The sequence below is a fragment of the Phallusia mammillata genome, chromosome 6 (assembly GCF_965637545.1).
Source record: "Phallusia mammillata chromosome 6, kaPhaMamm4.hap1.1, whole genome shotgun sequence".
Taxonomy (NCBI): Eukaryota; Metazoa; Chordata; class Ascidiacea; order Phlebobranchia; family Ascidiidae; genus Phallusia; species Phallusia mammillata.
This window is the reverse complement of record NC_137257.1, coordinates 10531910-10556493: the sequence shown is the minus strand read 5'-3', so window position 1 is coordinate 10556493 and position 24584 is coordinate 10531910. Positions and strand designations below refer to the sequence as shown.

General features: G+C 36.4%; 4 protein-coding genes and 1 pseudogene across 5 annotated transcripts; 2 read left to right on the top strand and 3 right to left on the bottom strand.

Annotated features, from left to right (window-relative positions):
• Positions 1–220: 220 nt before the first annotated feature.
• Positions 221–4625, bottom strand: LOC145233700 (eukaryotic translation initiation factor 1A, Y-chromosomal-like). The gene is made up of 6 exons (XM_080098475.1): positions 4306–4625; positions 4068–4162; positions 3547–3639; positions 3357–3489; positions 1065–1288; positions 221–715 (listed from the first exon to the last, which is right to left on the bottom strand). Exons 1-6 carry the CDS (start codon positions 4319–4321, stop codon positions 710–712), a joined length of 567 nt encoding a protein of 188 aa, XP_079954601.1. The 5' UTR covers positions 4322–4625; the 3' UTR covers positions 221–709.
• Positions 4626–6831: 2206 nt separating this feature from the next.
• LOC145233697 (uncharacterized) lies at positions 6832–12425 on the top strand. Its single transcript, XM_080098469.1, has 11 exons — positions 6832–6919; positions 7062–7217; positions 7660–7785; positions 7939–8088; positions 8505–8624; positions 8916–9029; positions 9152–9237; positions 9472–9568; positions 9786–9891; positions 10143–10298; positions 10620–12425. The coding sequence occupies exons 1-11, from the start codon at positions 6847–6849 to the stop codon at positions 10891–10893; spliced, it is 1458 nt and encodes a 485-aa protein (XP_079954595.1). The 5' UTR covers positions 6832–6846; the 3' UTR covers positions 10894–12425.
• Positions 12426–15029: 2604 nt separating this feature from the next.
• LOC145233699 (uncharacterized) lies at positions 15030–19593 on the top strand. The gene is made up of 9 exons (XM_080098474.1): positions 15030–15066; positions 16397–16522; positions 16656–16805; positions 17308–17427; positions 17721–17788; positions 18040–18136; positions 18356–18461; positions 18711–18866; positions 19240–19593. Exons 1-9 carry the CDS (start codon positions 15045–15047, stop codon positions 19439–19441), a joined length of 1047 nt encoding a protein of 348 aa, XP_079954600.1. The 5' UTR covers positions 15030–15044; the 3' UTR covers positions 19442–19593.
• Positions 19594–19883: 290 nt separating this feature from the next.
• Positions 19884–21314, bottom strand: LOC145233701 (microfibril-associated glycoprotein 4-like; annotated as a pseudogene). Its single transcript, XR_013861165.1, has 4 exons — positions 20848–21314; positions 20439–20544; positions 20216–20364; positions 19884–19950 (listed from the first exon to the last, which is right to left on the bottom strand). The product of XR_013861165.1 is annotated as a microfibril-associated glycoprotein 4-like (transcript).
• Positions 21315–21359: 45 nt separating this feature from the next.
• Positions 21360–22653, bottom strand: LOC145233702 (venom prothrombin activator hopsarin-D-like). The gene is made up of 2 exons (XM_080098476.1): positions 22482–22653; positions 21360–21858 (listed from the first exon to the last, which is right to left on the bottom strand). The coding sequence occupies exons 1-2, from the start codon at positions 22636–22638 to the stop codon at positions 21701–21703; spliced, it is 315 nt and encodes a 104-aa protein (XP_079954602.1). The 5' UTR covers positions 22639–22653; the 3' UTR covers positions 21360–21700.
• Between the last annotated feature and the right edge of the window lie 1931 nt (positions 22654–24584).

The following is a 24584-nucleotide window of genomic DNA, read 5'->3' as shown; positions in this document are numbered from 1 at the left end:
ATGGGAAAGTTACTTGTTTTTTTTTTAATTACTGGTATTTAAACTGCAAAGAAAACTTGTATTTTGTGCTTGCTGAAAAAGTATCAAGAACAGAGAAATATGTGCAAGCCAATTACGATTTTCACGCAAGCATCTGTAAACTTTCACACTTTCCAAAATATATAGCTTTTTCTAAAAATGCTAGTCAGATTTCTTACATTTCTGTTACCAGACAGCCCAGTCGAGTGCTAACCTTCATGTTAAGTACATGCCCAACCATTTTGTCCTTCATGGATATTTTCAAAAAACAATCTTTTGAACCGTTTTCTTACAGCAATACTTTAACACAACACTGTGACTTAACATACCAAATCCAGTAGAAAACAGATACATTTTACCACAAGTGTTCCAAAACAACCAATGACAAAAAACTTCACCACATTTTCCCTTATTTACACGCAGTTAAAGTTTGATTTTTGGTATCATTTTTCGTGACAAAAATGTCAGTTAACTTATGTTAATTATGACGACTATAACTGCAAGTTTACTAAGAACCTATGCCAGCACAATTACAGTGTTGAAGGGCACTTTACAAATTAGTTAGAAATAAAACGGTATGTTCAGTTTGCAACCAAGCAAGCCACATCAAAATTGAATGGAAAAGACACAAGAAATGACAAGTTTCATTTTTCTGAAGCACTTTGTACAGCTCCGCAATAAATAGCATGTGCTATATCTGTAAAAGAACACTGGTTAGCTAGTGTACATTGCTGTATGTGAATTTAGAATGAAGCTTTAGGAAGATAGGGGATTAAAACATATATAAAGTGATTGAAAAAGTAACTAAACTTAAAAGCATGGACAAGCCAAAAAAAATTTAAAAAACCTTTTTTTCACAATTTAGCAAGTTTTTAGAGAGCAGGCCTACTTTTGTAAACTTTTGTTATTAATTTTTTATTTTATATATTTTTTAACATCACCTAGATGCATTGCCTACAAAACCTGGCCTTTCAAGCTTTTACAAACCTAGCAACATGACCCACTGTGAAAAGCTCAGGAGCCCTACCCACTAAAGCATTACTTACATCATCAATATCAATTCCAACTTTCCCTTTAACAGCTTTCTTTTCCAAATGTGAGTTTCCGCTCTTATCATACGTAAAGTCTTCTTCCTCTGAACTATCTTCCAGATCTGATTCATCGCTCTCACTTATGTCGTCAGCATTTTGCTGCACAGGAGCAGTGCCACTGACATCATCGAAAGTGATGTCATTCTCATCGTCTTGTGCAAAGGTATCATTGATCTTGGCTAAAGAGAAAAAACAACATACATTTGTGAATCAAAAGCTTTACATTTAATTAAGAAATCATAACAGGCATTACAAATGCAAGAAAAAAAGAACTGTCATATTCACTTAAGTATTACCTAACTACACCAAAGATTGTTGATTGCATGTAACCATGTGGCCACATTGACACTTTCTACTTACATTGTACTAACCCAGGGCTACTCAAACTTTCGTGCTCTGCGACCCCATTTCAAAACAGAAATTTCTACACGACCCCTTGATGGGTATGATGTAAAGAAATACTTATTTTATACATATATATACCATCATGGCGCCTAAAAAGCATACATTAATTTCTAACTTGATACACAGATTAACAGTCTTTTTAGTTTTTATGACGTCATAATCTATATTGTGACGCTTGTGGTATCTGCTTTTTCGCATTGTTTGCACACAAAAGGTATAAAAAAGTCTGACGCGTATGGCTACTAGGCTGGTAATACTCTTTTAAGTTCTACAAAATGTGTTTAGAGCTGTTTGAATACAGGAATGATGTTTAAACAATAAATGTATGCATGTATACCATTTATTGTGACTGACATAATAACTCATAATGTTTCGCAACCCCAAAATTATATTACGCGACCCCAATTGGGGTCGCGACCCACAGTTTGAGAAGCCCTGTACTAACCTACATACTTTCAGTCTTTTTTCCAACCCAAAAAATACATATAGTCAAGTGGGGTAAAAAAAAACAATATTTTGAAACTTTGTTGCCAAACTTTTATTTTAGGCAACAAAATGTCAGTTTTTCTTCCCAACAAAGCTGATAGGACTACTTTTATAGTTATGTGACAAGTTTTTGATTTTAACAAAAAACAAAAAAAATATTTGACAAAAACTGTTGTTCTTTTTTAACCCGAAAAAGGTACAAAAAAAAACAATATCGGGGTAAAAAAAAACAAGTGGACATTAGGACCATTAAAAAAAAATTAAGTGGCAGTTGGAACTTCAATTCAATTATATGAACTTAATCAACCATCTTAAAGTCAAACATAAGACAGAAATTTCATTAGTAACTCTGTTACAATAAATAAGCCAAAAAAACACGAGCCACATAAAATTCTTTGTTTTCGAAATTTTACAAACCAAACTTACAGCAGTTAGTAAACTGTTTGTAAATTAATAAAACACTTTCAAATTGGGGCTAAGACTTTCCATGGCCTAGTACCTTTATTGCACTGCATTTATTGCCTTTGATTTGGTCTTTTTTGTCATTTACCAGTCTTTTGTTGGTATGCAACTAGGTTCAAATAGAGCTCACCGACTTGCTGACTGGTCATGTAACCTAAAACTTTATTGAAATAAAGTTTAATTTTCTACCCCAAACTGCTTGAATTACCACATAATGATTTGATAACCTCTTTTTATTACTTTGTAGCATTTTTCTTTAGGCCTGGATCCCAATTTGTACTTTTAGCCATGCAGGTATACTTTTTGGTAAAAATTTCTCCAAAACTGGGCCCCCAAAGAAATTTTATAAAACTTTGGTTTAAGTACATGTTTTATAGGCTTTCTTTTTTATTTTCTAAACTTCCAGGTGACAAATAAAAATGTTTGGAAAAAAAAAATTTGGGGGGTGCAAAAAATACATAGTTTTTTATTACCCCATTCCTATAGAACCGTTTGGGGTAAAAACGAACAACAAGATAACTGAAAAAATTTAGAAGCTATCCAAGTGGAGTCTTTTTTGTTTAATAGGTCATAGTTATGACACAACACAGAACAAAGGTCATTGACACCAAACTTGTAATAAAAAATCTGCAGGAAAGTTTCTAAAGGTTGTTGAAGACTTTTTAACATACGAATTTTACTACTCTTGGTTCAACCTGCAGAACATTGCCTGCAAACAAAATCTGAGAATGGTTTATGGCTTATTTTGTTGGTAGAGAATAAATATATCCTATGAAATAGAAACCATTTAAAAAAAATTTTTGGTTTAGCTGTGAGGGTATTGTTTTTTTTTACCCCAACTTCAGCAAAATTTTTTTTTACCCCATTTGACTTGTAAAAACAACATAAGCTTACCACTATCGGGCAGTTCACCATACAACTTTAAATTTCTTGCTTCATCAGCTGTATATTTCATGATGACATCTGCCTTGTGATCTTGGTAGTCTCTCAGTCCAATCAGTATAATATCTGATTGATTTATCCAAACCTTAATAATAGTAGGAGATAAAAAATAAGAATCATTTTCAGTACAAAATTATATCACTTTTTTCCGAAGTTTCCCTCGTATGTGGCATAACCTCTTTTGCCCATCGAAACATAACGCTTCAAGTCTTCCATTTCCAAGCATTTTGATAACCTACAAAGAAAGTCAAAGTTAATATATGTGTGTTTTTGTTGGCTAAATCTTTTTAAGTAATAAGGAATAAACAATCACTGCTTGGTACACATATAGTAGTATATAAAACATCAATCACAATTTCATGATATGAGATCAATTAAAATTATAATATGTCTTCAAGTATGAAGCATTCCCTCTTTTGGGTTGCCATAAGAATTTTTCTGACATTGTGAAAATTCACATAGTAATTAAATTACTTTTAAAGCTCTTTAAATGTTTCTTTTATTGCTATTATTTCAGACAAAAACCTACTTAAAAATCCTGATGAGAAAACTGGTTTTTAATAAAACACAAACAACAGGTTTCATTTTTTAAAAATAAAAATGTTCTTCCTTTTGTTCATTTGCATTGACAAAACTGATGATATGGATGAGTAAACTACAAACCTGTGCATATTCTTGTCCATCTTCTTTAAAAACAAGTTCCCTTTTTTCACGATCGTTCTCATTCTTTCCACGTCTTCGGTTTTTACCTCCCTTTCCTTGAAACAAACTAACACATTAGAGAAATTATTAAAAAAACACCACATAAAATAATATTCAATACTTATTGTTGCCTTACAATATTTAACAAATATTTACTACCTGTTGTGTTAAAATATTTAACAAAATTTGTTGCACAAACCTTTGTTTTTCGGCATAGTGCTGCAGTTGTGGAATAAAAATTTAAAATATTATGCTTTTCCTGGGTTGAAACTCTGGTGTCGGTAGGATGATTTGCAGTTTGTACTAAATGCAAATATATCACAGAAAAATCTAAGAGGCATAAAAAACATTCCACAACACTAATTCTAATAATGTGTTCTAACTTCTAACACATATGTAATCAAAGCAATTTTCAGCCGAGTTTTTGTGAAGCAACATGGTAAACACACAATGTATATTTGGCCAACATCTGTTTTTTAAGCTAGCAAATAAACTAGCAGTTTTTTAAACTAGCAAATAGTCAAAAGCTTTCAAACTAATAAATTGTAAGATAAACCATATTCATTATTTTCATTCGAGTATCTGTTGTGTTTTTATGTTCGCAAGCAGTGACCACACAATTCGCGAAAAATAAACGACTTGCTTGGAAAATTTCGATTCCAAACTTGAAATCAGTGATTGCTTATCTTTTTTGCTCACATAGAATTTTGTTCGGTTTCGTAACGTGTTCTCGTATCATTTATATGCAAACATTTTAAAAATATAGACTGAAAAAAGGAAACTTAGAACAGGACTGGTACCACGCTGGAAATTAATTGTTACGTCCAAGTCAAAGTGTGTTTGACAAAAACAAAATTGTGGCACAATAGTGCACGAGTCATATTTTAGAAGTTTAACAGCTTAGCTTTAGGTCAATTTAGGACTTAAACAGTTTTAAGATAGTTGGCCAACCCCTACCACAGTTAGGGAACCACTGCCATACATATAGAAATACAGAATACAGAATTGTTGCTGGAGCAATCCAAAAACACATGAGATAGCTTTGCGATTCATTAAACGCAATATCTTGTCAGTTCAAATTTTTTTTGACATGATTTTTTAAAACACTACGTTTGCGCTTTGATAACTAATAAAATGGAACTGACTCAATTTTAACTAAATGGAATGATGTTGCTAGTCCTTTAACTTAAAAAAAATAGTAAAATATTCTAAATGCAATCCCGAATAAATTCTGAGCTAATTCTGTTTACGATTTTGAATTATCCAGATTCCAGAAGATACGGATCAAAGACAATTTTTTGTTGATTGAGATTTTTAAATCGGAATCTTTAAAATGAAAAAAATAAAAAACACGATCAACAATAGCCATACTCAAATTTGTTAAATTTTCAGCCTAAGTCTTGCATAAACCGCTCTTTGGAAAATAGGACGCGTTTGCAAATCATGCATGGGGTGCAAAACCTGCCGCCGTACTGCCTGCTGCGATGGCCGTAAATATGCGTATTAAATGCATGTTTAGTCGACCGTACATTACTTTTTTACTCAATCCTTGGCTTATGAAAAATAACGACATTTTTTCATCGCTGACTGCTTTTTTTGTTATTTTGCATGTTGTTTACAATACAATCAGTTATGAATGAGTAATAACCCAGTAAGAAGTTTTCATAACGAATAGAGTTGCCGTGTGAGCACATTTCCTTGGGTCATTACACCACAGGCCAAGCACAATTCAACTTGTGTGATCATTTTCCTTTTACTTTCAACGGTGGGCCTAAATAATCCATGCTACGATGTCAAGTTAGCCATTATCCATCAACCAGCCAGGGAATTGTGCATTGTTTCGAAATGTGAGTAATCGTATGGTGTCTCTAGGCTATTTCTATACCGAAACTAATGTGAAATACATAGTCTACTTTGTATTATCAAGAAGTGAAGATTACTGCTGACGGAAGTAGACTACAGTATGCCCAGTAGCAAATAGCATGGTGTGTGTTTTAGTGAAGCGAGTTTTATATGCATTGCCCAATGGTTTAGTCCAGTGGTTCTTAACCTTTTTGGTGCGGTTTCCCATTAAAGTAAATCACCAAGTTCAAATTTCCCCCTCTGTTATTTTTATAATAACGTTTTGTGCCAAACATTAACAAAAAAATTATTCTTTAATCGAAATAATTTTGTAAAGCGATTTGGTCGGGACCTTGAAGGTATACTGCGATTTTATTTAATTTGAATAGTGATTTCTTGAGAAAGTAATATCGTGTGGAATTTTGAAAAATCTCAGGTACTTGCATTAGTCATTTATTGCATCACAATCAACAGATCAAATGCATTTATTCGCGAACAATGACAAAGTCATTGATACTTTTAGTAATGTCTGTGATGTTACAAACGATGTTTGGATTTTTATGCGCCTTGCAAAACTAGATGTAGTTAATCTTACATGTTGTTGCGGAAAATACTGTATTAAATTAACTTTCAATGGTTAATTTCAACCCACGGGCTCGAGTTTGGTGACTTCTGATTCACATAATTTCCCTCTAAAACCATTAAATTTCCCACAAGTGGGAAATTTCCCACCGGTTAAGAACCACTGGTTAGTCTATAGTCCAATGGTTTTTGATTAACCAACCCGAAAGCACAGGGCTTCATTAAAGAGTGAGATCTGGCAGTATGCCTAATTAAGGTTTCGAAAGCATTTATATTGCTTTACCATGCCAACTATTTTTGTCCAGAAGCAATAAAAATGCTGACAAAAAATAAACAGGTTACTTTTGTCGTCGTTTTGATGCTAATACAAAACAGCAAAGAATTCGAAGGTGTGTGAAATGGATTAAACAAAACTAAATCCTTAACGTTGTGTTTATCATCAAAACCGTTGTTGCATCATCTATCATGAAGTAGACAAATTCAGAACTAATGTTTTTATTTGAGACAAAAACCAAACGAGTTTCTTTACAGTGACTTGCGATACGCAGTTTTCGGGTCTGGAACATTCCATCACCTATGTTCTCTGCCCAGCCGACTGTTGGAGACAACACTCGAACTTATGCGGCGACAGGATTTATTCCAGGGGTCCAATATGTCTAGCTGCAATGCAGGATCAATGGATTGATGGTATAAAAATATGCTTTGTTCCGAAAAGTGAAAATCTTGTTTTGATTATAGCACAATAAATTGCTTTTTCTAAAGGTATATTCAATGTTTGTTTGCAAAACAGTTATTAACGCCAAATCGAGGGAAAAACTGACGCCTAGAATATCACAAACCCTGTATGTAAGATACCAGTTATATGTCATACATACGTAGCTGCTTACACTTATGTAGCCAGGAACTGAAAGGTTTTTCAGAGAATTGGGAATGTTTTGATTTCAAATTATCTTTCTTTGTGCATGATATGTGTAGGCTAAATTCGTTAAAGTGGCTAATTAATATTTTTTTGAAAGTGTGCGATTTATTCGATTATAAAACGTATGGTTTCAAACCAGAGAGAAAAAACGGCTTAAGTTTTCTTAAATAAACAACTCTAAATTGAATTGGCAATGTTTTTTTAACACAGGCGGTGGTGGGCAAGTGGTTGTTTATCGAAGTCCGGGAAAACGCAGTAATCGCTACAGCGGAGGAAACCGAAATGCTGTGAAAAGTGAATCTTGTTCAGCTGATGGGGATTCCTATTCATTTGAAAGTAGGTGGGCTTTTTATTTGTTTAGTCGCAAATGTATTGCAACTGCATGGCAGTATATTGAGTTTTGACCGGTATTTTGTCAAGAAAATGAAAAAAAAACGCAAACTGAAAAACAAGCGAACGGCACATATTGATACATTCCATTTTATGCAGTGACATGCTCAACCCAGGGAGACTCGTCAACTCTGGTCACCCAGGTTGATTGTCCAGCTTATTGCAGAGGAGAAGAGGTGTACGGGTCAGAAATCTACAGCGACAAGTCATCTGTGTGCAGAGCTGCTGTACATGCCGGAGCGTTACCAGGCGAGTCGCAATTAAATAATGAAGATATTCATTTTTAGCAGATCAACCCCAGACAACATTCGCACTCCTAAATATGGACAACATCTACACATTTTGTTCGGACACACAAATTAGTTTAAAATTACTTTGGGCAGAAATAATGCCACAACTGGACACAAGATGCCTAGCCATATGACCAGTTGCGATTAGAAAAGGTGGCTATATTAGCACATGCGACCAATCTCTCGCAACCAGCTGCACAAATGACACCTCATGATTCGTCAGTGGCCACTGTCCACAGCTTACGTATCATGCATTGGCCTATTATGCCCTAATGCTTTTTGTTCATAAAGCTTATTTGGCCTATACATAAAGCACACACAATAACAGCTGGTTGAAGAAGATAGACCGCTGAAAAACAAATCTGACCTTTTCAGATAAAGGAGGGTTGGTGATATTTTACCCCACATGGGCTCAAAGGTCATACACTGGAACCAAGCGGAACGGCGTCCAAAGCAAATCATCCTCAGCATCAAAAAGCGCCTTTGCCTTCACAAGTACGTAAATTTATCAGTTAGAACGAAAGAAAAATGCCACATACTAACCAAATGAAGCATTGGTGCATTATAAAAATCAAAAGAACTGGCATACCAAACAAATGTGATACCTATCAAAGGAAAAATCATAAAAAAAGTAAACAAAAACTGACGTTATCAACAAACATACAAGGTCGACGGTGTTGCGATAATATGAGATCCAAATCAAAATGATACTCGAATTTGAGATTTTATTACAATCAGCACAGGTTGACAGCGTTTAGGCTAATAATAAATTCAGTTCTCCATCAGACATCGACGAATGCTTTCACAATGCCTGCGAACACGGAAGTACATGTGTTGACGGGATAGCAGAATATTTCTGTGTGTGTTTACCAGGATACAGTGGAAAGTACTGTCAAAAAGGTAAGGTAAATTGCTCTGCCGCAGAACTTCGATTTTTTTGCATACAATGCCTAAGATTCAACGATACCTAACAAATGTAGCTAGCGGTAAAGCTACAGAAAACACTTTTTTCTGTTCTCCAGGGTTCACTCATTGTTGGGATGGAAACTTGACTGGAAAGTTTGTGATGAAATCCGGAGATGAAGTTGTTTGTAACAAAGGGTGGTTGGTAAGAAATCTTGATCGAATAAGCTTTATAATATATAAGATAATATATATACTAATATATTGGACAACAACACAAAACTGCGCAAATTTTCTGCCACACCACAACTCTACGTTAACTTCAGTGTGGTGTCAGCATATATTGATAGGGTTACATTGAATAAACTTTCTTTTTACCTTAACCTAAACTTGTCGCTGATGTAGTTGAAATCAGACCTTCTTATCACATATTTCGCAGGTGTTTCAACGTCGGTTTGACGGCAGCGTGGATTTTCAAGCCTACTGGTCAGACTACAGGAACGGGTTTGGAAGTTTAAATGGAGAGTTTTGGTGGGGTGAGTTCAAAATATAAAACAGTTCATTTCTTAAAATACATGGATTGGTGCATCGCTGTTGCACCAAGCAACGTTTATAAAAACACAATATTAGGCCCCGAAAGTATATAGTCATATTACGTGTTGGGGGGATTATTTGAGCGGTAATACAATAGGCCTACATGTTGCAACAAATAATTTTTACATTACTAAGTTTAACTTCAATATTTTGGAATAGGACTTGAAAAAATGCACATTGCAACAAAACCATTTCAATGCAACCAATGTCGGCTTCGTGTTGAACTCAAAGGAATCAATAACGAAACAAGTTACGCCGAATACAGGTAAAAAAGTTATTAAAAGCTTTAGGAAAAATTAGATAAATTTAGTAAATAGGCTTACCAATTGAAGTCTTTCGGTGTGTGTCACACGATTGAAAGGGAAACAATAACTTTAATTTAGTCGGACGCTAATTGTATCATCGCAATTATTTTTGTACTTTGTTACGAATTTTGGTTGATTTATGCATGTATATTTTGGTTATACTGGTATCAAAACTAACATCTGACAATAATAAACAACTCAATTGCCTCAGTGAGTTTGGTGTGGGTCCGGAGAGCACGGAATATCAATGTTGTGTGGGAGGACAATACACTGGAACAGCAGGAGACAGCATGGTTAGCACTTTAGCCCACCACAGTGCAAACGGAGCAAGCTTTAGCACCCGAGATCGCGACAACGACAATTCGCCGTAAGTTTCCAACACACACAATATGATCGGTTTGACCAATAGATGTAATAACAAATATGTGAAATAAAATGATGTTTTATCTTTTTTTTTCTCTTAGAAAAATCACTTTTACACAAACACTTTTATCTTTATTTTCCAAGACAACTTTAATTTAAAATTATAAGATAATCATTTTTGACACTGGTTTTTGCATTTCAGAGATGAGAAATAGACTTATGTAACGTGATCCTGAAATACTGCCAAATTGTTTTGTATATTTTTGCATTACCGTACTTTCATATATCCACCTTGCATTTATGTATTTAATTATGTTTTTTTTAGACACCAGCATTGCGCCGATTTCTCGCGGCGTGAAGGAGGTTGGTGGTTTAACGATTGTTCCTTTGCCATCCCTAACGGAGCTTGGAAAACTTATCCCGGATGCCCAAAGCCACCGCAATATCCGTGTCATGCTCACTGGTTTACGTACAAAAACAGCATTAGACTTATTGGAACTGAGCTGAAATTTCGATGTGATATCTCAATTCACAGTACGCCAAGCCTATTTCATCTTAGCTCAGGGGTGTCAAACTGGTGGGGTTCGGGGGCCACATAGAAGTTTGGAAATTATGCCGAGGGCCGCATGTGGTTTTTAATCGAGTTTCATACACTTAAACAACCTTTTCGCTTTTAAAGTTACAGATGTAACGAAATAGGTTTATATCATATATATATATATATACCATCTATTGAAACCCCCAAAGTCCAGAATCATGTCCAACTTGATGCACAGATTGAGCTGTGCAGTGTGAAAATCCATTTTAACTGTTTATTGCGTCATAATCTATATTGTGACGCTTATGATATTTTTCGCATTGTTTGCACACAATAGGCGTACAAAAAGTGACGCATGTGGCTGCTAGGCTGGTAATACTCTTTTCAGTAACACAAAATGTATAGAGCAGTTTGAAAATCTTAATTTTTGGCAATCGAGTTTCAATTACATTACAACCGCCAGGACAGGAACTTGTTCACGGCCGCAGGCTGTACCCGTTTGACCAGTGGTTCCCAACCTTTCGTGGACCATGGCCCCCTACACGTAACTTTTTGACCTTGTGGCCCCCTTCAAGAAGCCTGTAAGTCCTGTGGCCCCTTAAAAAAATTAAATGGCAACCCGTGTTGGAATTCCGTACTAATTTCGACTTTAAACAGGTTGAATAGAGCAAAAAAGAATCCGAATCGTGAAACACCTCAATATAGGCAAATAGTGTGTGAAATAGTCGATTAAATTGGGAATAAAGTGATTTTCAACACACACTTAGTTATGCGCATTAAAAAAAGAAAATGGCTTTTTGTGGGTGTTTCTGGTGAATATACTGCCGTGTCCCCCCAGAACACAGCTCGTGGCCCCCCTAGGGGGCCATGCGCCCTGGTTGGGAACCACTGCCCTTGACTGAAATGTAACTCTTTGAGGAACGGTTTAATTACTATCGCTTCTATTTATAACATATGATTTTTTATTTATAACTTAAAGTTTTATAAATGTCTGTATAAATAATTGCTTTCACTTTGAAAAGTAAGAAAAATTTATTATAATTAGATAAATATCTGACAAAATCCTACAATTGTTGTTGATTGTTCGTGGGCCGCATTGGACGGTTTTGTGGGCCGCATGCGGCCCGGGTGCAGCGACTTTGACACCCCTATCCTAGCTGATATCTCAAGATCATTTGCTGCGACGTAAATAGGCTGCCCTAATGAAATTAACACAATTAAATTGCTAATTTTGAATCCTAGTTTGTAAACAAACATTACAAAAAAAAATGGGCACGCTGATGGCCGCTGGCAAAAAAATGCGCTCGTCAATAGCGAAAAGTTTATGTAACGATTGGAATAGTGATTTATGCATTTTTGCAATATTTGTTTACCAAATCAGCTTGTTTCTTCTCAGCTTGAATGTATGATGATCTGATGTTTTCTTGCTTTTACCATACGTTTTGTATTGTGCTGTTATTGTACATGTGTACATTTTAACGTCCTGGTTAATTTTAGCCCCCTTTGGCTTTTCCCTCTTTTTGACGTTTTAATCATTAGCGTGTCGTATTATTTTGTGAATGATAGTAAACAAATAAATGTACAAGACCCCTGCGTGTACTATGCCATGGCAAGCTTCGGAGATTCAGTGCGGTGATATATATTTACTTCGTAGTGAGGCACTTATAACGTCATTAACATAACATAACCACGAACCGCGCGCGCACAGTACTACAGTCGTGCATTTTTTATATGTGTCCCATTTCTGAGTTGGCATTTGTCGTATCCAAGAGCCTTTGAAATATCGAAATAGGCTTAGTCGTTGAAACACAAATTTTAAAGTTTTAACAATAACCTAAACAGTTTGCGAACCATATTTTATGATTGGCTATGTGAAACAGCTTGTACGGTGCATGGCCTGCACCCCAATCTTTAGCTCATGGTAGAACTTGCTTTGCAGCATAATCCGGCTCCTCAAATTTTGCATGCTTACGCACACACAGTCTGTGCCAAAATATATGTGAACAACATATTTACAAGTTGTTTCACATTTTTTAAAACTCACACATGTAACATTTGAGAAGACACGATAAACAGATGACTTACTGAAAAGTGAAAGTTCTTCATGCCTGGGTGCAATTACACACACTTTAGTCAAGTTAAATGATCTTAAAATACAAACCAACACTTCTAAACAGACTTTTAAAGCACGACGTTTTTTGTTTATAACTAAAGAAATACAACTGACCTAATTTTACCTAAATAATATAAGTTGCTTACATCATTCAGCTTTGGAAAAAAGTAAAACACTCTAAATGCCGAATAAAATCTGAGCTAATTCTGTTCACGATTTCGAATCACAATTTTCTGTAGATTTTGATACGACATCTTTGACATGAAAAACAAAAACTCGGGCCATTTACAAATTTGTTAAATTTTGTTAAAATTTTCAGATTTTAAGTCATCCAAAAATCGCTGTTTTGAAAATAGGACGCATTTGTAAATCGTGGGGTGCGAATCCTAGCTGCAGCCAGGAGGCCTGTGAACATGCATATTAAATCAATGCTCTTCAACCGGGGTTCCGCGGAACCCTGGGGTTCCGTACAACCCTTACCGGAGTTCCGTGAACTTTAAGAGTTGCACTGGGGTTCACAGCATTTTGGTGTAGCAATTTAAACATGAATGATTCATAATGTCATTGTTGTGAACAGCAATGCTCGCCTGTACGATCCAGTTAACCTTGGTTACACCATTGATCAACTGTGACGTAATAAACACAGTCTTGATACACTTTGGCTAAGTTGCGAGATAAATGTAGAAACGACCGATCCAAGTAACACGGCAATGCGTTTCAGTGAATCGTTTAATTGAAGTCAACTTTTGCGCTTGCGTGTGCTAAATGCATGTTTTTTCTATGATACTTGTATTACATTAAAATTATTTTATGGGGGTTCCGCAAAGTTTGACAAAATACCTTGAGGGTTCCGTGCCACTAAAAAGGTTGAAGAGCACTGTATTAAATACATGTTTAGTGGGTCGTGCAATGATTTAAAATATTTTCCTCAATATTTAGGTTTTTAAAAAAAAATAACGGTATTTTATCATCGCCAATGCTATTTTTTTTGCATGTTGTTTGCAATACATTCAGTGATGAGTAATAGCCAGTAGCCTAGTGGGATTCAGCCGGTTCGCACCGGTTCTATAGAACAGGCTCACGAAATTTTATGAGATCAGCGAACTGGTTAGCACTACTGATTACTGTCAATGGATCTTTTATAACAAAACCGGTGGAAAAATATAACTTTTGTGATAGAACCGACTGACAAAAAAATTTGAATCTCATCACTGGTAATAATTGTCTTGCAAGAAGTTGTCATGACCAATATAGTTACCGCGTGACATTAAAATGAGCACATTTCCTTGGGATATTACACCACAGGCCAAGCGCAATTCCACTGGTGTGTCAATCTTCCTTTCACTTTCAGCGACGAGCCGATAGTTAATTCATGCTATGATATCAAGTTAGCCATCCCGGCAATTGTGCATAGTCATGAAATGTGAGTAATCGTGCGGTGTCTCTAGGTTATTCTATACCAAAACTGAAGCGTAATAAGCTACATCCATTATATCATCAAGGAGTGCAGATTATTGCAGAAGGAAATAGGCTATAGTATGCCCACTTGCAAATAGCATGCTGTGTGTTTTAGTGAAGCGAGTTTTAAATGCATTGCCCAATGGTTTAGTCTGTAGTCCAATATGGTTTTCGATTACCCAACCCGAAAGCAAAGGGCTTCATTAAAAAGTGAGACGTACTGCCTAATTAAGGTTTCGAAAGCATTATATTGCTTTACCATGCCAACTATTTTTGTCCAGAAGCAATAAAAATGCTGATAAAAAATAAACAGGTTACTTTTGTCGTCGTTTTGATGCTAATACAAAACAGCAAAGAATTCGAAGGTGTGTGAAATGGATTAAACAAAACTAAAATCCTTAGCGTTGTGTTTATCAGCAAAACCGTTGTTGCATCATTTATTATGAAGTAGACAAATTCAGAACTACTGTTTTTATTTAAAACTAAAATACACGAGTTTCTTTATAGTGACTTGCGATACGCAGTTTTCAGATCTGGAACATTCCATCACCTATGTTCTCTGCCCAGCCGACTGTTGGAGACAATACTCGAACTTATGCGGCGACAGGATTTATTCCAGGGGTTCAATATGTCTAGCTGCAATGCAGGATCAATGGATAGATGGTATAAATATAGGTTTTATTTTCAAAGGGGGAAAATCTAGTTTTGAGTAGCACAATCAGTTGCTTTTTCTAAAGGTGTATTCAATGTTTGTTTGCAAAACAGTTATTTACGTCAAAACTAGCGAAAAACTAGAAGCCTAGAATAGTACAAACCCTGTATGTAACGTAGCAGTTACGTGTCATACATGCGTAGCTGCTTGCAATTTTGAAGCCATGGAACTAAAAGGTTTTTAAAAATTAAAAAAGTTTTCATTATAAATTATCTTTCTTCAAATGACATTGTGCATATTGTATCTATTCGTTTAAGTCAGTGGTTCCCAAACTTTTTCATATTTTTTTCAAAACGGTTCCTTTGCCATTATTTCGAGGGCTCGCGGTCCTTATGCCTAAATGTGTATTTCATAAAAACGAAAGTTGTTTGCAGGACTTTAGCTAGTTGTGCAAAATTGCGCATAACAATTGTCACAAATATTCTAGACCGCCCCATGACAATATCCCACGTCCCAATTACCACGCATCACGGATAATTTCTGTACGTCTAGAGTCTATCGTTGCAGACGCTTTTGTCGTTTCATTGTTCTAATGTGTTAGTTTAATCGCGTCGCCGTTACCCGTTGGGAAATGGTTATAGTGAGTTATCGCCTTTTTCCCCATCATTGTTACGCAAGCGATATAAGAGCCCCTATTTCACGATTTAAAATATACATAACATGGAATGATACAGACTGGAATAGAGATAACTGCGAAGTAGTGCTGGATTGTTTGTTTGTTGTTTTGATTACGTGTGGTTGGACGTGAATAAATGTAAAAGGAAAGGTTGTTTGCCGATCAGAGTACACGTGCGTTAGTTGTTAAGGAACTTCCGATAGTCAGTCCCAAACTTTTGCGTAACCGTGCAAACGGGAACGTGACAACAATCAACCAAAGACAGCATTTGACATCACGAACAGGACAAAAACATTACGATTGTGCGCGAACAATTGCATTTTTGTTAGTTGTCATTGAATAAAGGCCATTGTTTAGCAATATAGACAGTCGATTCTCAATTCTACTTTGATTGAAACTTATGTAGTGGCACAAACTGAAGCAAAATAAGATTATAGAATTACTTCAACCGCTTCGCGGTCCCCCCAAAATGGCCTCACGAACCCCTAAAGGACCGCGGACCCCAGTTTGGGACCCGCTGGTTTCAGTGGTAGAACAATATATACTTTTTTAAGTGCACGATTTGTGGATCATAAAACGTATGCTTTCAAACCTGGGATAAAAAACGGATTAAATTTTCTGAAACAACAACTCTAAGTTGAATTGGCAATGTTTTTTGAACACAGGCGGTGGTGGGCCAGTGGTTGTTTACCGAAGTCCGGGAAAACGCAGTAATCGCTACAGCGGAGGAAACCGAAATGCTGTGAAAAGTGAATCTTGTTCAGCTGATGGGGATTCCTATTCATTTGAAAGTAGGTTGTTTTTTTCATGAATTATATTGCAACTGACATTGAGTTTCGACCGGTATTTTGTCAAGACAAAATGCAATTCGGAAAATGAAAACACAAACGAACAGCACACACTGATATATTCGATTCCTTGCAGTGACATGCTCAACCCAGGGAGACTCGTCAACTCTGGTCACCCAGGTTGACTGTCCAGCTTATTGCAGAGGAGAAGTGGTATACGGGTCAGAAATCTACAGCGACAAGTCATCTGTGTGCAGAGCTGCAGTGCATGCTGGAGCGTTACCAGGTTAGTCGCACTCCATGATGGAAATGTTCATTTTTAGCATGTAAACCCCAGAAAGTTTCCTCAACATTTTTTGCCTTGTTTCTAGAATTCTAGAAAAGTATTAAAGAACGCTGTTTACATTCGTATTAATTGTGTCTCAATATAGACAACATCTACACATTTTGTTCGGACACACATCTTGTTCGGACAACACAACTGGGCACAAGATGCCTGGCCCTTGTGGGCCATTTTTTGTGGTTTATAATAGATGACCAGTTGCGATATAGAACAGGAAGGTGGCTACATTAGCACATGTGACCAATCTCTGGCAGACAGCTGCACAAATGACACCTCATGATTCGTCAGTGATCACTGTCCACAGCTTACGTATCATGCATTGGCCTATTATGCCCTAATGCTTTTTGTTCATAAAGCTTATTTGGCCTATACATAAAGCACACACAATAACGAGACCACTGGTTGAAGAAGATAGACCGCTGAAAAACAAATCTGACCTTTTCAGATAAAGGAGGGTTGGTGATATTTTACACCACATTGGGTCAAAGGTCATACACTGGAACCAAGCGGAACGGCGTCCAAAGCAAATCATCTTCAGCATCAAAAAGCGCCTTTGCCTTCACAAGTACGTAAATTTATCAGTTAGAACGAAGAAAAATGCCACATACTAACCAAATGAAGCATTGGTGCATTATAAAAATCACAAGCACTGGCATACCAAACAAATATGATACCTATCAAAGGAAAAAACATAAAAAACGCAAACAAAAACTGACGTTATCAACAAACATACAAGGTCGACGGCGTTGGGATAATATGAGATCCAAATCAAAATGATACTCGAAGTTGGGATTTTATTACAATCAGCACAGGTTGACAGCGTTTAGGCTAATAATAATAAATTCAGTTCTACATCAGACATCGACGAATGCGTCCACAATGCCGTGTGTTTTTACCAGGATACAGTGGAAAGTACTGTCAAAAAGGTAAGGTAAATTGCTCTGCCGCAGAACTTCGATTTTTTGCATACAATGCCTAAGATTCAACGATACCTAACAAATGTAGCTTGCTGTAAAGCTACAGAAAACACTTTTTTCTGTTCTCCAGGGTTTACTCATTGTTGGGATGGAAACTTGACTGGAAAGTTTGTGATGAAATCCGGAGATTTCTTTTTACCTTAACCTAATCTTGACGCTGATGTAGTTGAAATCAGGCCTTCTTATGACATATTTCGCAGGTGTTTCAACGTCGGTTTGACGGCAGCGTGGATTTTCAAGCCTACTGGTCAGACTACAGGAACGGGTTTGGAAGTTTAAATGGAGAGTTTTGGTGGGGTGAGTTCAAAATATAAAACAGTTAATTTCTTAAAATACATGGATTGGTGCATCACTGTTGCACCAAGCAACGTGTATAAAAGCACAATATTATAGGCCCCGAACGTATATAGTCATATTACGTGTTGGGGGGATTATTTGAGCGGTAATACAATAGGCCTACATGTTGCAACAAATAATTTTTACATTACTAAGTTTAACTTCAATATTTTGGAATAGGACTTAAAAAAATGCACATTGCAACAAAACCATTTCAATGCAACCAATGTCGGCTTCGTGTTGAACTCAAAGACATCGATACTGAAACAAGTTACGCCGAATACAGGTAAAAAGTTATTAAAGGCTTTGGAAATGAGATAAGTTTAGTAAATAGGCTTACCAATAATTGAAGTCTTTCGGTATGTGTCACACGATTGAAAGGGAAACAATAACTTTAATTTAGTCGGACGCAAATTGTATCATCGCAATTATCTTGTGCATTGTTACGAATTTTGGTTGTTTTATGCATGTATATTTTGGTTATACTGGTATCAAAACTAACATCTGACAATACTAAACAACTCAATTGCCTTAGTGAGTTTGGTGTGGGTCCGGAGAGCACGGAATATCAATGTTGTGTGGGAGGACAATACACTGGAACAGCAGGAGACAGCATGATTAGCACTTTAGCCCACCACAGTGCAAACGGAGTAGGGTTTAGCACCCGAGATCGCGACAACGACAATTCGCCGTAAGTTTCCAACACACACAATATGATCGGTTTGACCAATAGATGCAATAACAAATATTTGAAATAAAATGATGTTTCATCTTTTTTTTTCTCTCTTAGAAACTAATTAAGTTAAGCGAAAGTTTGTGTGCATTTCCACCTTTAAGAGACTCACCTTCCAAACTATAAACACTTGTATCTTGATTTTCCAAGACAACTTTAATTTAAAATTATAAGATAATCATTTTTGACACTGGTTTTTGCATTTCAGAGATGAGAAATAGACTTATGTAACGTGATCCTGAAATACTGCCAAATTATTTTGTATATTTTTGCATTACCGTACTTTCATATATCCACCTTGCATTTATGTATTTAATTATGTTTTTTTTAGACACCAGCATTGCGCCGATTTCTCGCGGCGTGAAGGAGGTTGGTGGTTTAACGATTGTTCCTTTGCCATCCCTAACGGAGCTTGGAAAACTTATCCCGGATGCCCAAAGCCACCGCAATATCCGTGTCATGCTCACTGGTTTACGTACAAAAACAGCATTAGACTTATTGGAACTGAGCTGAAATTTCGATGTGACATCTAAATGGGTTGTCGGCAATCCCCGATCCGTGACGAACCGGGCCGTAGACTTTTTCAGTTTAAATGATAGAATGATTTATGTACAACAATTATTGTCACGTTGTCAAATCCAAATATGTAACGAATATGTATTGTAATAAATTTTTCACTGCGGAACGTTTATGTTTTCCCAGTCCGGTCCATGGGCGACGGCAGGAAAAAAATACAGGGGAGGGCAGAATATTAACTATCACTGAAGTATGTGGTAGGTTGGCAAATACTTTTTTAACGGAAGTAGGATTTATAAGACGAACCTTATCAGATGTAACAACAGACACAGTGAAGGTGCCACAGAATGGCTTTTGGGCACATCCATTACCGACGTATTAATATGGTTGTTACAGAGCTATTGTTAGGTAATAATGTTCGACTTACGCGCTCCCTCTTGCCCCCCGCTGCCGACGCCCATGGTACTGATGATGACAACAGAGATTGTCGAAACGTCTACACGATGTATTCTATATACACCACTACCTTGGCAGTAATGTTTATGATTAAATGAATTTGTGTAGCTTAAGAAAATAAAGGTAATGTGTTTGAAGTTAAAAAGAGGAGTGAAAATATACATAAAAACTAGTATTAATTATATTTGCATTTTCTTTTAACTCAGTTTTAAAGAAAAAATAATAATAAAAAGTCGATTTGGTATCAAACTTTTTATTTAAATATTTCATTACAAATATTTATTATCACATCGATTGGTGAAACCGAGTATACTGTGTGTGTGTTGGCAACTTACATCGCATTGTCGTTGTCGCGATCTCTGGTGCTGAATCCTAATCCGCTGGAATTGTAATTGGTAACATTGGTAATGATACTATCACCTGCAGTTCCATTGTATTGTCCCCCCCCACACAGTTGCTGCTCTCTGGACCCACACGAAATTTACTAAATAATTGAGTAGTTTGTTGTTTATGATTGTTTTTTGCTCCATTTTATACAAGCTTTTTGTAGTTTTTTACCTATATTCGGCATAAGCTGTTTCATTATCGATGTCTTTGAGTTCAATACGGAGTCGACATTGGTTGCATTGAAATGGTTTTGTTACGATGTGCATCTTTTCAAGTCCTATATACCAAAACAAAACCATTACAGTTAAAGTTATTAAAGTAAATATGTAAAGTCTCACACATTATCATTTCATAGCTTAAATAATTGGTACCATGTTTTTTTCTATTTACTTAACCTCACATGCATCAAAATACTTTTAAGTGAGAACATAGCACTTAAAGGCATTAATGCTTAGATATTTTAGCCTCGTTTGCTTAAGATTATAATTTGACTCATGCTACCATAAATAATATGTTATGTAACAGTGACACACCAAGTCACACATTTCAAGCAATGACTTGTTTTATATTTTACACTCACCCCACCAAAACTCTCCATTTAAACTTCCAAACCCGTTTTTGTAGTCTGACCAGTAGCCTTGTAAATCCACACTGCCGTCAAACCGACGTTGAAACACCTGCAGAATGTTCGATAAAAAGGTTTAATTGTTTTTGAAAAACTAAAAAAGTTTCAGTAAAAGGCCAAAAGATAGTTTATCCTGATTGGCCCTTTCCCTATAAGCAGCTGGTTGCTGGACTTCATGCGCAACAGCCATAAAACGTCGTGTCTGGGCCATTGTCTGTTAATGTCCATGGCGTTTGTATGCCTGTACGTTTTGTCGCGTAACATCAACTGGCTGTTACACAATATAATTTAACAACTGCAGCCAGCCCAACACTTACTACTAACCTACATATTAAAACAAGTCAAGATTTTCTTACCAACCACCCTTTGTTACTGTCACGTTCCGTTTTCACGGGTACGCAAAAGATAGGACTGACTATCGGAAGTTCTTTAACAACTAACGCTCGTGTACTCTGATCAGCAATAAACACTTTTCCTACACCTTTATTGTCCTTATTCAAATAGAATCAAATACATAAAAATACGATTATTTACACACAAAGAAATTGCTTACATAACCTATTGCACGGGTGTATACTTCATGACCACATATACATCGCATGCCTTTACGTGTACCACTTTTTAGAAGCGCGAATAACAACAGTGAAGCGTTCTGACAAATGGACGGCTACTTGTACCGTTACGATAACAATGGATGGGTAAAGGTGTAAACTCTGCATGGGCCTTTTTCTTCAGCAACGGGTAACGGCGACGCGATTAAACTAACACATTAGAACAATGAAACAACAAAAGCGTCTCCAACGGTAGATTAGAGACAAACATAAATTACCCGTGATGCGTTGTAATTGGGTCGCGCGATATTGTCAAGGGGCGGTCTAGAACATTTGTGACAGTTACAAACAACTTCATCTCCATATTTCATCACAAAATTTCCAGTCAAGTTTCCATTCCAACAATGAGTAAACTCTGAATAACAGAAATACGGGTGTTTTTTGGGACAAGCGAAAAGTTACATGTTGTATTTGTCGCTGAAAGTTAGTTTTTTTGCGTGAAACGGGTTTTTTAAAGTGACAAAAACAAAACGCAACTATGGGCTGCGTGACAAAATAATGTAGGAAATGTATGTTTAGATCAATTATACTAGCCCGCATTTGCGACACTCTTGCGTTGATATTTTATACGATAACCGCAGAAAAAATGTTTAGAAACATTCTTACGTTTCACGTACAATCGGTATGTTACCTGGCTTGACTAACAGATAAAAAAAAGATGTCTATTGGATTTGATAGAAGCGTCCACTTTATTTTGTCATTTACTAGTAAAGCAATCTAACATGGAAGACAGGACAAAAATACTTAGGAAAATTACTTCCAATATATATATCCATGCCTCATTATTGATAAAGACAAACATGGATTCAAAACTAGGATCATCCCTGAATCTGGTGATCCCTTACTGCGAAGATGACATGTTAGGCATATGTGGCTGGCACCGCTAAGCCTGCGTACTGTCACTCATTATATAAGTTAGTAAAACAAACGTAAATAAAGTCTCATTGCACAAACTAAATGCTTAAAACAGTTACTTACCTTTTTCACAGTTCGTTCCATAGTATCCTGGGGAACACACACAGAAATATTCTGCTATCCCGTCGACACAAGTACTTCCGTGTTCACAGGCATTGTTGACACATTCGTTGATATCTAAATTAAAACAAAATATCTCATACGAAAATGCATCAACCATTCTAAACGAATGGGCCTAAAAATCATTGAATCATGATTTAATTTGATTTTGGATTCTGTATTTATATTAACTTGACTTTTTTTATATAACTTGACTCAGGTGCTTTCATCAACAAGTGTTCCTTAACAGTGGATAACAACGCAGCAGGCTAAAAGAAAATATTAAAAGATCCTTGACATGAAACATACTTGGAAAGCAAAGGCGCCTTTTGACGCTGAACCCGATTTGCTTTCAACGCCGTTTGAAGTGGATCCATTGTATGAACTTTGACCCAACGTGGTGAAAAATATCACCATTCCTTCTTTATCTAAAAGATTTATAAAATCGTGTTTATGTGTCAACATTTACAACAGACGCTTTAAACTTGAATATTCTGTTTTAAATGATCACAAATGCACGTTGCAAAAACTGCAAGTTCGTAATTAGGAGGTATAGTAATAATCTCGTCGAAAAGATCGCTTGGGTTTGCTGGGTAAAATGAACATTTCCATTATTCATTGCGACACACCTGGTAACGCTCCAGCATGCACAGCAGCTCTGCACACAGATGACTTGTCGCTGTAGATTCCTGACCCACCACTTCTCCTCTGCAATAAGCTGGACAACTGACCTGGGTGACCAGGGTTGACGAGTCTCCCTGGGTTGAGCAGGTCACTGCAAGGAATCAAATATCAATATGTGCTATTCAAAACGATTAAAATGGAAAACTACTTTCAAATGAATAGGAATCCCCATCAGCTGAACAAGATTCACTTTTCACAGCGTTTCGGTTTCCTCCGCTGTAGTGATTAGTGCGTTTACCTGGATTTCGGTAAATAACCACTGGCCCACCACCACCTTTGTTTACAAAACACATTATTTGTATGGGTTGTTTATAAAGCGGAAGTTAACAAACCAGATACATAGAGTTGTTTTCTCACACATCTCGAGACGTCTGTTTATGTTGTTTTGAAGTAAACCGCTAGAAGCACTGAAGGTAAACAGCAATGACATACGTGTTTTTTAACTTACCCTTTAACAAATTAAAAACAAAATTTAGGGATATTCCTGGCTACAAAAAGTTTACGCAGTCTAGATTTATAAGTGGTACTCTCGAAACAGATTTTGTTCAGCAGTTAGTGTAGTGCACACTGTTTCGACCCACAAATTAGTCTCATCGGTTAAGCTGGTGACAAGAGATATGCCGTATCGGCTAGCGTAGCCTTTCAAAAGCACTTCAGTTGGCGCTGCTGGTTGTGCTATTTAAAACTGAGCTTTTTGCTTCGGAACAAAGCATATATTTATACCATCAATCCATTGATCCTGCATTGCAGCTAGACATATTGGACCCCTGGAGTAAATCCTGTCGCCGCATAAGTTCGAGTATTGTCTCCAACAATCGGCTGGGCAGAGAACATAGGTGATGGAGTGTTCCAGATCGGAAAACTGCGTATCGCAAGTCACTGTAAAGAATTTTTTTCATTGAAAACCATTATTTTGTGTCCTTAATAATAAATGATGCAACAAACTGTTTTGCTGATGAACACAACACTATAAAGGATTTTAATTTTGATAAATTCATTTCATTCACCTTCTAATCCTTTGCTTTTTTGTAGTAACATCAAAACGATGACAAACATAAGATGTTTATTTTTCCTCAACATTTTGGTAATTTTAGTCAAACTATGCTAGGGTTGCCATACGTCAGGATTTTCCCTGACATGTCAGGGAATTCATGGTTTAAATTTGCGTCAGGGAGAAATGTTAAAATGTACTTAAAAGTCAGGAATTTGAGAAAAAAATATAGATATACTAAGAAATAAATGCACCAACGGAGAAAATTTCTGGTTGTTAGCTACAACCGCGTTCAAACCATGGACGTAAAGTGGTAAACTGGCGGCGTCTAACAATACGCGTTAAATGCACAAATAAAAATCCGCGTCTCAAGAAAACACAGCGTTCGATGC

Excerpts from the sequence above, each read along its gene's own strand:
- LOC145233700 (XM_080098475.1), bottom strand. Across the intron at positions 3,490-3,546 it reads GAGGGAAACTTCGGAAAAAA|GTTTGGATAAATCAATCAGA; the intron begins GTGATATAATTT and ends ACTATTATTAAG. Across the intron at positions 1,289-3,356 it reads TGGTGAACTGCCCGATAGTG|CCAAGATCAATGATACCTTT; the intron begins GTAAGCTTATGT and ends TTTTCTCTTTAG.
- LOC145233697 (XM_080098469.1), top strand. The coding sequence starts at position 6,847 with ATGCTGACAAAAAATAAACAGGTTACTTTTGTCGTCGTTTTGATGCTA. Across the intron at positions 9,030-9,151 it reads TGGAAAGTACTGTCAAAAAG|GGTTCACTCATTGTTGGGAT; the intron begins GTAAGGTAAATT and ends TCTGTTCTCCAG. Across the intron at positions 9,892-10,142 it reads ACAAGTTACGCCGAATACAG|TGAGTTTGGTGTGGGTCCGG; the intron begins GTAAAAAAGTTA and ends CAATTGCCTCAG.
- LOC145233699 (XM_080098474.1), top strand. The coding sequence starts at position 15,045 with ATGCAGGATCAATGGATAGATG. Across the intron at positions 16,523-16,655 it reads GGATTCCTATTCATTTGAAA|TGACATGCTCAACCCAGGGA; the intron begins GTAGGTTGTTTT and ends GATTCCTTGCAG. Across the intron at positions 16,806-17,307 it reads GCATGCTGGAGCGTTACCAG|ATAAAGGAGGGTTGGTGATA; the intron begins GTTAGTCGCACT and ends TGACCTTTTCAG.
- LOC145233702 (XM_080098476.1), bottom strand. The coding sequence starts at position 22,638 with ATGGTTGATGCATTTTCGTATGAGATATTTTGTTTTAATTTAGATATC. Across the intron at positions 21,859-22,481 it reads TGGAACGAACTGTGAAAAAG|AGTTTACTCATTGTTGGAAT; the intron begins GTAAGTAACTGT and ends TCTGTTATTCAG.